The 14,012-nt window shown below is 43.4% G+C and overlaps 1 protein-coding gene across 2 annotated transcripts in view; it reads left to right on the top strand.

Annotated features, from left to right (window-relative positions):
- The window catches only part of dyrk1b (dual-specificity tyrosine-(Y)-phosphorylation regulated kinase 1B), a 39,455-nt gene extending 25,958 nt beyond the window's left edge, over window positions 1-13,497 (top strand). For both annotated transcript variants that reach the window (XM_084556894.1, XM_084556893.1), the window contains exons 2-13: window positions 1,722-1,897; window positions 3,586-3,705; window positions 4,468-4,656; window positions 5,033-5,180; window positions 5,376-5,525; window positions 5,940-6,076; window positions 6,310-6,456; window positions 7,133-7,273; window positions 7,448-7,568; window positions 7,871-8,053; window positions 8,288-8,391; window positions 9,456-13,497. In XM_084556894.1, the coding sequence (XP_084413020.1) occupies window positions 1,829-1,897; window positions 3,586-3,705; window positions 4,468-4,656; window positions 5,033-5,180; window positions 5,376-5,525; window positions 5,940-6,076; window positions 6,310-6,456; window positions 7,133-7,273; window positions 7,448-7,568; window positions 7,871-8,053; window positions 8,288-8,391; window positions 9,456-9,971 (2,025 nt within the window). In that variant the 5' untranslated portion in view covers window positions 1,722-1,828 and the 3' untranslated portion in view covers window positions 9,972-13,497. The remainder of the gene's footprint in view (window positions 1-1,721; window positions 1,898-3,585; window positions 3,706-4,467; window positions 4,657-5,032; window positions 5,181-5,375; window positions 5,526-5,939; window positions 6,077-6,309; window positions 6,457-7,132; window positions 7,274-7,447; window positions 7,569-7,870; window positions 8,054-8,287; window positions 8,392-9,455) is intronic.
- The last annotated feature ends 515 nt before the right edge of the window (window positions 13,498-14,012 follow it).

Raw genomic sequence — 14,012 nt, 5'->3', positions numbered from 1 at the left:
AGTTCCATCCCCGCCACAGAGCTTCCCCACCAGCTCGCCTAGTTTTACGCCACCACCAATTCCCGATGCCACCAAAAACGATAAAACTCACCATTGTAGACTTGACCGATCATCCGTAGCAGCACGAGGGCACATCGTCGCCCAAGTCTCCACAGAAAAAACTCGACATGCTCTGTGGTAGCTGAGGCTTAAAAGGAAGGTTTGCTTGTTGACGAGTTGGCGAACGTGTTGAAAAGCCGGTTTAACGGGTCAGCGCATCCCTACTCCAGTTCCCTTTGACCTTTATGTGTCAGAAGTTGGAGAGGGATGACCAGTTTGAACGGTGATTCCGCGTATGATTGTGCTGACCAGTGCTTTTTGCAGCACAATGGCATATATACATGACATTTAGGGACTGCATAGGTTGACAAGGCCACAGGAAAGCAAAACTTTAACAATGCCAGATGCAGAATTATTGTCTAGTCATAATTGCCCAATGTAATTGATTGATGTCTGTAGCCAGCTGGTTTTGGTTGCTTTAGACATGATGTTTGTCCTTCAGAGCCTTTATGCCAACTAGTGAAGCTACAGAAATAATTGAAATACATTGCAAAACCCGTGCCTGTGTAACAGCTGTTTTGGTAAGGGTAGCGGACATAACACCCTGAACTAAAATAAGTCAACACTGCAAAATGAGTTTTTACCAAGTTCCTGTAACTCTTCTTTAGTGAGTCACCTGCCACCTAAATTCTCACTTGTGTTTATTGCTTTGTCCAGAATTGTGCATCACCTCACATTATACTGGCTTTGAATAGCTCAGCTCTCAACATTCAGATTCACACTTCTTTTTTTTTTTTTTTTTTTTAACAACTACATGGTCACTTGTGGGCGGCACAGCGGCATGGTGGTTAGCACTGGTGCCTCACAGCGAGAAGGTTCCGGGTTTGACTCCCATGAGCCGACTGGGGCCTTTCTTTCCTTGTGGAGTTTGCATGTTCTCCCTGTGTCTGTGTGGGTTCTCTCCAGGTACTCCAGCTTCCTCCCACCGTCCAAAGACATGCTCGTTAGGTTAATTGGTGATTTTAAATTGGTCGTAGGTGTGAGTGTGAATGGTTGTCTGTCTCTCTGTGGTAGCCCTGAGATAGACTGGCGACCTGTCCAGGGATGACAGCTGGGAACCCTTCACAGGGCAAGCATTTACAGAAGATGAATGAATGAATTGGTCATTTGGAATAAATTAGCTCTTCTGGTTTGCTCCCGTTTGAATGTCGACTACAGACTATTGCCCCCTGCTGGTAAAGAGAGTTATTTCCTCTCACCAGCCCCAGAATGTATGTGCCAGCTGGTGCTTGCCCAGCCTGATCTTTAGTAGTTGTTTTATTTTGAGTCTACCATAAACCAAAACCACGTCCCTGTAGCGTCAAATTGTCTTATTCCTCTTCGCTGGCTGGCGTCAAAACTGTCCTTGATCGGGACGTCCCTAGTTTCAAATGTTTTAAACCAACAGATGTTAATATTTATTTGTATGTGCCTCACAAATCTAGTGCTATCTGTCATGTTTTATATTTATGTACAGATCTGCAATTCCGTCAAGCAGAGCAACTTGGGCACTGATAAGATTTTTTAATATATATATATATATATATGCGCCATTGTCACTTCTGCTCATCGATCTCAGTTCTTTATCAGTGTTTCTGTATTTAAAATGCTTTCTCTGATAAGCTGTCTCTCTCCCTCCTCAGGTGTAAGCAGCTCAGGATGTCCGCCCACCTCCTCCTCCTCCTTCTCCTCCTCCTCCTCCTCCTCCTCCTCCTCCACTGCCCAGGGCTTCTCCCTCGCTGAGCCAGCCATGACCAGCCAGCACACTCATACACACCCCTCCTTCAGCTCCATCCACTCCATGGCCGAGCAGCAGCAGGTAACATATGCGTAGTAATCCATAGGTTGTTGTAGTTCACGTGTTACACGTTATATGATGATGATGATGATAAAGATTAAACCAATATTTGCTTTGTTTAGCCCCTGAAAACGATCATAATTTAAAAAAAAAAGGTTTGCAGAGGTTTGCAGAGGTTTGAAGAGTATAAGAGTGAGAAAAATGCTTCACAGATTACAAGTTTTCCACCTGCAATCTCTAATCTGTAGCCACTGTGTCCTTTACACATAACTGTATATTAAAAAACAAATTAGAAATGCAACTGGATTTGTTGAGTTTCTTAAAGACGGTTCATTCAGGTAGCTTCTTCAGTTCTAAAGGAACCCACATATGTTCCTTTTTATTAGGAACATAATAAAAGTCACATGACTAGGACCTTTTTCCTAGTCTAGGATGTCCCGATTGAATTTTTTTGCCACACCCGATCCGATACCGATCTTTTAATATTCCGACTCTCATCTTGTTCTCAGTTCTAAAGGACTGGTTGGGTATCTGGTTGTTAACAGACACTAGTCATACAAGTTTCTGTCCTTTAGAACCGAAGAAGCTTCTTGTATGAAGCGTCTTCAAGAGACTCTACAACTTTTGGATATACCCAGACCTGGAGGTCTCAATACACCGGGTTTTGAGCATCTTTTTTTTCTTTTGCAACCAGCTAATGTCAGCCAATTAACCAAGTTAACAAAGACGTCGCCCATTTGGTCCGTGGATCACCTTTTAACACTTTAACTTTCGTGTTTTGGCTGTGGGATATCTCTATTTCTTGAACATATTTGAACAAGACGACAAGATGTTCCGATGTGGACTCATCAAACCACACCCTGAAGACGAGCCTCCTTTATTGTCTACCAGCAACCTCAAGACTTCTCTGGACAACCCGGAGGAGGAAGAGCAGCATCACCCAGAAACACTCGTCTATGCAGAACACAAGCACTACGTCTCTACAAGTTCTCGGTGCTGTAAGGAGACAGGCGCCAGAACAGCTTGTTTAAAACGAAGGATGAAGTTAGAGGGGGCAGCATAGGAGTCTAGTTTAAGATAAATAAAATCCCAACAGCCGGCTTTGCGTCTGGAGCAAGTGGGAGATTCTCCCACAAGGACGCTTGTAGACACTCGGCATGCGTTGGAGGGGTTAGGGATCGAAGTCCCAACCCTGCAATTGGTGCACAATCCATTTTACCCTCTGAGCCATAGTGTTGAGCTCCACGGACATGGTTCATAACATGTACTAGAAGTAAGTCAGAAGTTTGGTTGGTTGTCGTGGTAATCGATGCCATCGCTCCAGCCACGACGCACAGGAAGGTGTTCAGTATTTTGAATTTGCAGCAGCAAGGTGCAACATCGGCCAAAACGTCAAAGCCCGAGGCAGAGGTCCTCCTTAGCGCATACTATACTGGGGGCAGTTGATTTGTTTTCCACGCGCTCGTGCCACAGTCCAGGCAAGGAGGTGCTGCCAGAACCCTGAGGGCATGGGTTGTGTTTAAAAAGCTGAACTCCCCACCTGTCCCTTAGAACAGAAGAAGCTACATGGATAAAACGTCTTCAAGAAAACCCAATCGACTCTACAGTTACTTATTAATTTAATCATCTGGATGTACCGTACTTGCTCATTTGCTAATTCAACCTTGAGACGAGTATATGAAGCGCCGCTGCTCCGTCTGTCTCCACAGGTGCTGACTGATATGACCATACTCCAGCGGAGGATCCCCCCTAGTTTCAGAGACCCTGCCAGCGCCCCATTGAGGAAACTCTCTGTTGACCTCATCAAAACTTACAAGCACATCAATGAGGTAGGACACATGGGACACCCACACATGGTCCACCCTTTAAGAAGACACCTCACTGACTATCAGCGCTGTCCTGGATTCAGTTATTTACATGACGATGACTTGTTAAGACCCCCAGAACGTGACTTTCACTCACTTTGCCAGATCATTAGGTACACTAGTGAAAAGCCTTGTCACAAAATCTTAGCTTTTAAAAGGTATTTAGTTAAGGCTGGGGTGTCAAACATACGGCCCGAGGGTCTAATCTGGCCTGTGGCGTGAATTTGAAAAGAGTTCAACTGCAATTTTTCAATAAATGTGACTGCTTTTACTAATTTCTACTGTTTTAGTAAGAGTTCTGGACGTAACACGACACTGAGACTCAACAGCAGTTGGCGGCAATGTGACAAAATTGCACGTATTTTTTCTTAATGTGCCTCTTTGCAGTAAAACAAAGGGTAGAATTTGTAGCTGTGTGACTGGTCTGGCCCGCAGGAAATCAAAAAGGGCTGTAGCTATGTGGCCCCTGAATTCAAATGAGTTTGACAACCCTTGAGTTAAAGGTATTTTGCATTTCTTTAAAATAGCAGAGAGGGCTGTTGATTCCACTGTGTTCTCAGTTTGAACATTGAAGCACTTTTAGAAGACAATAGTGATACCTGTGCAGATTACAGATACACTGGAACTTGAATCCCAATCTGATTAAGTGCCTGGTGGTATGAGCAGAGAAACTCTTTATGTATGTAGTGGCATTTTTTAATTTTTATTTGTTTTTTCCATCCACAGGTGTACTATACTAAGAAGAAGCGGCGGGCCCAGCAGGTCCCTCCTGAGGACAGCAGCACGAAGAAGGAGAGAAAAGTCTATAATGATGGTTACGATGACGACAACTACGACTACATTGTCAAAAATGGAGAGAAGTGGCTGGACCGCTATGAGATAGACTCATTGATCGGAAAGGGCTCCTTCGGACAGGTTAGATCAACCCAGAAAAATAAAAAATATATAGAAAAAGAAACTGAATCCACATGTAGGTGATTACAGAATGATGATGTTTTAAGTATAGTGTGTAAAAAAAAAATAGTCTTTTGGTGACTTTCTACCTTTTTATTCTGGATCTAAACCGTAGAGCTGTCACTAACGTTTATTATGAGTATATATTTAGTGGATTTAATGACGTTTATCAAGGTTTCCATTATGTTTAATCAAAGCAGATGCAGTTCTTATTGGGGCTCTAATAATACCTATGATACATGTGACAGAACCAAGCCTGGACAGCCTCGGGCATCTGAGGCGTTCCCCTGGCTAATGGGGACAATGTAAAAAAACTACTGTTGATGTCTGCTCACAGGTGGTGAAGGCCTACGACCACCACGAGCAGGAGTGGGTCGCCATTAAGATCATTAAGAACAAAAAGGCATTTTTAAACCAGGCACAGATTGAACTACGCCTGCTGGAGCTCATGAACAAACATGACACTGAGATGAAATATTACATAGGTAAGACCAACACACACACACCTGCACATGTGGCTCTACTGCTTTACTGTCGTCTTAAAATATTCCACTACTGCTGTACAGTGCTGTGACCTGATCTGATTCTTGTTTCTTAACCTTCCTCATTGTCTCCCATCTATATCTCTGTCTGTCTGTCTGTCTGTCTGTCTGTCCGTCTGTCGATCTGTCTCTGTGCAGTCCACCTGAAGCGTCACTTTATGTTTAGGAACCATCTCTGTTTGGTGTTTGAGTTGTTGAGCTACAACCTGTACGATCTGCTGAGGAACACCAACTTCAGAGGAGTCTCCCTCAACCTCACCAGGAAATTTGCACAGCAGCTCTGTACAGGTGAGTGCACAGGTATAGACGCTTTCGACGGCGAAAGGAGTATAAACCGAGCTTTAGCTGTTCCTAGTGCCGCACTCTGTCTGGACACAGATCTCACGTGTAGTTCCTGGAATCTGCTGGAGGCGCTCGTCCAGTTTTGGGGGGCGGGGGGGGGGCCGTGCCCTAAGCGTTCCCATCACCGCAGGGACCACTGTTGCCTTCCACATCCTTTCTAGTTCCCTTTTCAGCTCTTGGTATTTCTGGAGCTTCTCATGTTCCTCCTTCCTCGTGTTGCTATCACTCGGGATCCCGTCACGTCTTTGCCTGCACCTGTAGCGTCACTCCTCCTAGGTGCAAATACTTAATCAAAGTTATGTTGTTGTTGTTGTTTTCTCAGAATGAAAATGTAAGCTATGTTGTTGGTTTTTTTTACAGCATTATTATTCCTGGCAACTCCAGAGCTGTCAATCATCCACTGCGACCTGAAACCAGAGAACATCTTGCTATGTAACCCCAAGAGATCTGCCATCAAAATAGTTGACTTTGGATCCTCCTGTCAGCTTGGACAGAGGGTGAGCAGCCTCCACACACACACATATACACTAATTATCCAGATATTGTTTATTTTATGGATTCGTTAGCTGTTTCTTGTCCCTGGAAAAAAAGATGGCTCCTCACAGTAGACAACACTCCAACCATCGGTGTTTTTCAGTGTTTAAAATAAGTGTGATGTAGATACTCTTCTGCACAGGTGACATATGATGACACGATATAACAAATCTCCACTTCTCTCTCATCTTCTCAGATCTACCAGTACATCCAGAGCAGATTTTACCGCTCTCCTGAGGTTCTGTTGGGAATGCCATATGACCTGGCTATTGACATGTGGTCTCTGGGATGCATCCTAGTGGAGATGCACACGGGAGAACCTCTCTTCAGTGGCTCCAATGAGGTAAGGGCCGCAGCAACATGAACCGATCAGCCACAACATTATGACCACTGACAGGAGAACTAAATAACATCTTGTGACAATTCGATGTTCTGCTGGGAAACTTTTGGACCTGGTATTCATTCATGTTGATGTTACTTAGACATGTAGCACCCACCTAGACCAGACCAGGCACCCCCACCCCATAGCAATGACACTCTTTGATGGCAGCAGCCAACAACAACTCCAAAAAAACATGACGAACAGCACAAGGTGTTGACCTGGCCTCCAAATTCACTAGATCCCAAACTGATCAAGTATCTGTGGGATGATCCACAGAGGCCCCTCCCCTCAAAGGCCCCCACTAACAACATCCTGTTGCCAGACACCACAGGACACCCTCAGAAGGCCCATGTCCATTCTCTGATGAGTCCAAACTGTTTTGGAGGCACAAGGGAGACCTACACAATATTAGGAAGGTGGTCGTAATGTTACGCCTGATCGGTGAATATGGCCTTGAATCTGTGCCGTGATAAATGAAGGCAGTTCCGTCCCGCCTTGTAGTAGCAACACGTCCCTAATGAACTGTGAACGCTTGACACCAGGATCCAGTTTGTCTCCTCCAGTCCGTTACAGTCACTTCCTGAACGACATTCATAATATATGACGACAAACGTGTCTGTTCTGTGTGTACGTACAGGTTGACCAGATGAATAAGATTGTGGAGGTTCTGGGGGTTCCACCCAGCCACATGCTGGATGCAGCTCCTAAAGCCAGGAAGTATTTTGACAAGCTGTCAGACGGTCTATGGACAGTGAAGAAGAACAAGGATGTGAAGAAGGTAAATCTCAGTTTTACCTTTATTTATTTATTTATTTTAAACCTTTTCCTTTCACCTGGGTGTAAAACCTGATCGGGGCATCCCTAATACAGACAGTGTTTGCTCTGTTAGTTGAAATGTTTCTGTATCTAAATTCATATTCATTCGTGCGCATGTGATATTTTTTTTTTGTAGGAGTACAAGCCCCCAGCCACACGGCGTCTTCATGAGATTTTGGGTGTAGAGACTGGGGGACCCGGGGGCCGGAGGGCGGGAGAGCCAGGACATGCCCCCTGTGATTACCTGAAATTTAAAGGTTTGAATTAAATTGCTATGCTGATATCGTAGACACTGTATTGGTGTTAACAGTAATGTAAATACAGCCACTGAATTCACTGTGACGTGAAATTATATAATTAGGATGTTATAAGGAGTGTGTGGGATGAAAGGCTAGCACTGTGCATCTTAACATATAGTAGCAGTGGAGGTGGTCAATACTGCCATCTAGCTGAGGTGAGATGGAACTACAAAAATATTGAAATCCTTCTTTTAACTCTCTCTCTCTCTATCTGCGTGACGATAAAAACCTCCTCATCTTCCTCACTTGTCCTCTTCCAGACCTGATCTTACGCATGCTGGACTACGACCCCAAGAGCCGCATCACGCCATTCTACGCCCTGCAGCACAATTTCTTCAAGAAGACGACAGATGAAGGAACCAACACCAGTTCATCTACATCCACCTCTCCTGCAATGGACCACTCCCATTCAACCTCCACTACTAGCTCTGTTTCTAGCTCTGGTAAAGTAGACGGAGTCCCGACTCTTCTCTCTCTCTGGATTTTTAAATGATTCATTTATCTAATTGATGTGACAGGTCTTGCTTCAGACAGAGAGGCATCCGTTATTCTGCCTCATCATTTACATTTTATTCATCTTTTTTTTTTAACAAATCACACAACTTACAATACATTTTATTTCTTTTAACGATGTAATGTCAAGTAGTGAGATTGTTTGTTTTTTTATTATCTTCCAGGTGGCTCAAGTGGTTCTTCCAATGATAACCGCAACTACCGCTACAGTAACCGCTACTACAACTCAGCTGTTACACATTCAGACTATGAGATGACCAGCCCTCAGGTAAACGCCAACACCGAGTCAAACCTTACAAACAGATTCCTGTTGAATTATATTTTCAGTTATATCCGATCTGATCTGCAAACAAAACCCAACTGAAAATCCGTTCTCATCGTCGTCCGGTGATAATAACCAGAGGTGACACACCAACCCCACGACCCCTCACTTGATTCTTTTTTTTAATAATAAAAATCATAATAATAATAGTTTTATTTAACTTAATTAATATAATGCGAAAGAGAAAATGGTATTCTCTAAAAAAATAAGACTGCTTTGTAAAGTCTGAGTAAGGATATAAATGCATAAGTGCAAAAAAATATTAAGAGTGACTGTGTCACGGTACGCAGCGTGGTTTTTCGGTTCGGTTTGAATATCGTTTCGACCCTAATTACAATAACAATACATTTCTTCTTAAACTATCATTTTACAGACTGTTTTCACGCCAAGATAAACCTGATCTCAATTAATTTTGAGGCTTTTAAGCAACTGTCTCTCTGGTACTTCTACATTAAAAGACGATAGCGAGACGAACTTGTCTTTTGTCAACAAGCGCTGTTACTGATTTTAAATAGTAATTAAAACAAAAACTGTGAATGAAGTGATGGACGTTTAAATGCTGATGGAGAATTCAGGTCAGCAGTGACCTGGAAGAGCATCAAGCAGTCGAAGGATTTCTTCCATTATCTTATTATTATCTGCATTTTTTGGAACTTGTCTGCAGTGCATGCGTAGACCAGAGTGTACCAGGGGTGTCAAACATGGATGGAAGACTTTAACTGCAGTCTTTTGATAAAAGTAACCTGCTGCCGCTAATTTTTCCACTAGTTGGAGGTACCAGGACTAGCCAGCAGATGGCAGCAATGAGCCAGAAATGAACTTTTTTTTCTTGATCTGTTCAAGGTTGTTCATACTATGTTTTGTAAAAGGATATTTAATTAAATGTAAACATATTCTTTGCGCTAAAACAAAGGGAAGCATCACTTAAGATCAAACTGAGCTATATGTGGAGCTAAAATGATCAGATCTGTGTCTCACCCTTTGCTTATCCTCCCCGACTCATCCACCAGGCTCCCTCCCAGCAGCAGATGAGGATGTGGCCAGGCAGTGATGGTGGAGGTGGGGGTCAGGACCCAGCATACACCCAGTTGCTGCTCCACAAGCCTGCTGCCTCCCAACCACACCAGCGCCACTTCTTGGACCCACCCCATCACCCCCACCCAACTTACTCACACCATGGGAACGGTGGTCGCAGCCTGAGGCAGGCGGGACAGACGGGCATCGGTGGAGGGGGAGGACAGCAGGAATCCTCACCCCAGATGAGTGACAGCATGGATGTGGGTGTGTCCCTAGGACTGCACCACTTGGGGGCGGTGTCTTCCATGGAGGCCTCTCAGTTTGGCTCTGCATCTCTGCCCCTCGCTCTGCCACTTGGACTGTCTGCCTTCCGGACTCGGACAGCCCCCAGCGCCCCAGGGCAACAAGCCCCACCCCCTGAGGACTACTACCCCGCCTCCAACAACAATAACCCCGCTGCGGGGGGCAGAGGGAGGCCAGACTCAGACGAGGGGCCGGCCAATTCTTGATAAAACCTGAAACATGCCCTAAAGCCATACAATTTTAACTGCAACTACAACAACTACACACACACATACACACACTCACACACACACACACACACACACACACACACGTACAGACAAGAGTCCAGAGACAAAGAGGTGAACTTTGTGCTCAAGTCGACGGTTCGTACTGCATGAGAGGAGGAGGAGGAGGAAGGAGGAGGATACTGCGAAAAAACTCGCCATTTATCCATTTAGTTTGTTGTCTTCGTTGCGACTGTAATTGGAATGATTGTGACGAGATTGTTTTTATTAACATTATTGTTGATTAATTCTATTTTATTTTTCTCGGGGTTTATTATTTTATTTTATTTTTATTTTATTTTATTTTTGAGGAATTTGTGTGTGTTCTGTTTGGTTGTCGTTTTTTTTTTGTTTTTGTTTTTGTTTTTTAAAAAAAAAAAAAGTCTGGAGAGGAGGAGGAGGATGAAGAGGAAAGAGAGAGAGAGAGAAGACATGTTTTTTTGTTTTTTTTTGTTTTTTGTTTTTTATTTTTTATTTCATTATTTCATTTTACTCCCGTGCAGTGGCAGTAAGTGGAAGGAGAGCACATGTTCATGTTCACACTGGGTGGTTTTGTTGTTATGACATTTCATATTTAAAGCAGTCTTACACGCACACACACACATACACAAACACACACACACACACACACATATATATATATATTTATGATATATATATGCAATTACACATACTATAGTGTGTATGTGTAATTGCACACTAGTCTTTGTGAGGACTGGTTTGATTTCCAGGCGACTGGCAAAAGTTTTCGACGGTTCAGATTACGGTAGCGGGCGGAGGGGAGCGTCCTCACAAAGATAGTCATATAGACGTGTGTGAAGCTGGTTTGAAAGGGAGGAAACGCCAACATATACAGTATATATGTGTGATTCAGGACTTCATGGATTCTCTCTCCTGTCTCCTGTTAAGTTTACTTTTTTTGTTTGACTTTTGTGTCCTCCTCTGTCGCTCTCCTCCCGGCGCCGACAGTATGGAGAGCAAGAAAACGAGATGGAGGGAGAAGAAAGTGACAGGACACTGATGCCTTGCTGACACTCTTAGTTGTTTTCCTTCCCCCCACCCCTTACACCGATCCCGAACCCTCCTGCCCCGTCCCGTCCCGCCGAACCCTCCCGCCCCGCCCCGTCCCTCCAAAACCCTCCCCCCCCACCCTTGCTCTCTTCTCTCCTTCTCCTCTTGTGCTTCTCCTCCAGACGGCTCCTCCTCTCTGTGCTGCTAATCACCATGACAACTGGTCCGGATTGCTGCTAAAGATTCAACAGAGATCAATAAAGAAATAGAAAACAGAAATTTAAAAAAAAAAAAAACCTTAAAAAAAAAAAAAACTTTTTAACTCTTCTGCTTAAGAAAAAGGATAACGTAAGAACCACTGCATCTCAATGTATTTATTACTATTTAACAAAAAAGAAAACCACACAAAAAAAAAAAACAAACAAACTGAAAGTAACCCTTTTTTCTGCTCTTCTTTGTTTGGTTGCCTTCTTTCTGCAGGTGAACTCTGATTGGCTATTGTAACAGTGACAGTAACTGGTGTCATGGGAATGCCACCGGTTGTGGGGTCTGGGTGGAAAAGGGGGAAAGGGTTGGGGCAAAATAAAGTTGGATATATAATAAGAATAAAGAGTATACTTTTGCACACCAAAGTCAAACAAAAAACGGATCTCCGCTTTTCTTCCGACTAATTTGGTCCATTATCTCGTGGCTTTTTGAGGAGGAAGCTCATCCGGGGGAAATGCTTGGTGTCTCCGTGTCCGTGCCTTAACACCTGTAGGAGTATCATAAAGAAAACTAAATGCAACGCTCGCGTGCAAAGAAGCAGGATCAAACAATAATAAAAATAAAAGGCAATCGCACATTTGTACAAGCGTGCAGGATGCTCACGTGCCTTTAGGTTCAGCATCTTGCACGAAGGCACTTCGGCGTGTGGAGGAACAAGAGGAGTGAACTTTTCTGCCATTTTACTGGAAAACCATCAAGATACTGAAGAATACTTTTCTTTTCTGCGTCAATCCAGAAGAATCCAAGGTGTCTTTGGGGCATGATTTCATTTCAGAGATATTCTCACTGACTAGAATGACGGCTACATGATGAACTCACAGAAATATTTAATGATCTGGTCTCCAAAGAACATGTGAAATAACCGGGAAGAAGGCAATGAGTCTTGGTACAGATAGTAATTATAAACAGACCACATGTAGGTGTTTTAGTCACAGTATCAAGGAGGTGGCTCTGACAAATGCTCTACAACAGATATAGTTCAATAGACACACTTTGTTTTGGCCTTTCAAGTGATACTGTGGTTTTAAAATTCAGAAAGTGTAGTGTTTTACAGTCTTATTCCATCAAAGTAGCATCAAGCAGGTGATGACAATTGGAACAGAGATGGCAGCAATTTTAGGGATGGACATAAGCTGTATTTGTTTAGTACGAAAGAAAGTAGGAAAGAAAAGAAATGTCGGGATATCCAATGAAGACAACAGTGGTGGAGGCTCTCCGGAACACAACATCCAGTCGAGTGAAGACTTGAAAGCATGTGCAGCCCTCAGGATATTCTACATTTCTGCATAAAAAAAAAAAATGACTCTAAGCAAGTCCTGATGTTTGTTTATTCAGAAAAGTGAACCAATATTACATATCTGTGATATGTAACGGGATTACAAGTTCATTTCAAGGTGAAATCGGAGTCCCATCTGTTTAGAATCGTTTCCAGTCAATGTTATGAAAAAAATTTGGGATTTGTCACAGTTTGATCTTCACAACACATTTTTTATTGAAGTGTATGACGACACGGACAAGGGAGCTTCCTGAAGAGGCCCAGAAAACGAGTTGTTGCTCATTTTGCTGGAAAATGTTAAAACGGAATCAACGAATCTACAGTCGGGACGGGTTGTGAATAAATGGAGGAGATTTAAGACGACTGTTACCCTCCACGGGAAAAGGTTTTTCGTATCACACTTAACTCTCCTACATCATGTGTGCCCTTTGCCTTGATTACAAGTGAGGGGTCGTGTCGTTGTCTAAACCAGGGGTGTCAGATTTCTCCTTTGCTTTAGTGCAAGTAAGAACATTATGAAAAAGTTTCCTTTTACCAAACATGTCATGAACAACTTGAAATCCATTAAGATAAAAAAAAAAAAGGTGCAATTTCTGTATATCTTCTACATGCTTCTCAGTGTTGTAGTGTTGTGTTATATCCGAAAATCTGACTTAAAAAGTGTGACCCCTAGTGGACAATTTAGGAACATGTGCCGATTTTATTTGAAAAATTACAGTTTATGTCTTCTATGTAATTTTCACACATTGATTTGAAACCCCTGGTCTAAAACATCATTGTCCACATCCCAACTAGTGGACAAAATAAAACAAACAACAAAAAACAGATCATCTGTGGATAACGTTCCACGACATTCACAGCCTACATGTGTGGTCACAGCTTCTGGAGTCATGGAAAGCAAGTAGATGGCACATGAACAGGTCTGGTCCATTCCCACTGGACCTCTGAGTTAAAACCCAGCTCCACCCTTCATCACGTCTCCAGACCAGACCAGGAAGGACACGGTAACACTAACACCATTCACTGGAGAAAGAGGACAAACAGTCTCCTCCATTGACAGGTAAGTAATAGACACTAGTTATACTAGTTACGAGTTTCTGATGGTTAACACCCACAGATGTTCGTATTTAAACCCCAACTTCCTACTAGTCCTTTAGAACTGAAGAAGCTACTGGGATGAAACATCTACAAGAAACTCTACAAGTCCAGTTGACGTTCTGAAGGAACAGTCAACCAGTATATCCAGTAATTGCACAGATGTGCGCGTGGTGGTTAGCACTGACGCTTCACAACGAGAAGGTTCTGGGCTCTAATCCATGGGCCGACTGGTTCCTTTCTGTGTGGAGTTTGCATGTTCTCCCTGTGTCTGTGTGGGTTCTCTCCAGGTTCTCCAGCTTCCTCCCACCGTCCAAAGACATGCTGGTTAG

The sequence above is a fragment of the Chelon labrosus genome, assembly GCF_963514085.1.
Source record: "Chelon labrosus genome assembly, chromosome: 12".
Lineage (NCBI taxonomy): Eukaryota > Metazoa > Chordata > Actinopteri > Mugiliformes > Mugilidae > Chelon > Chelon labrosus.
Note: the sequence above shows the minus strand (reverse complement) of the source record. Positions and strands in the feature narration are given on the sequence as shown.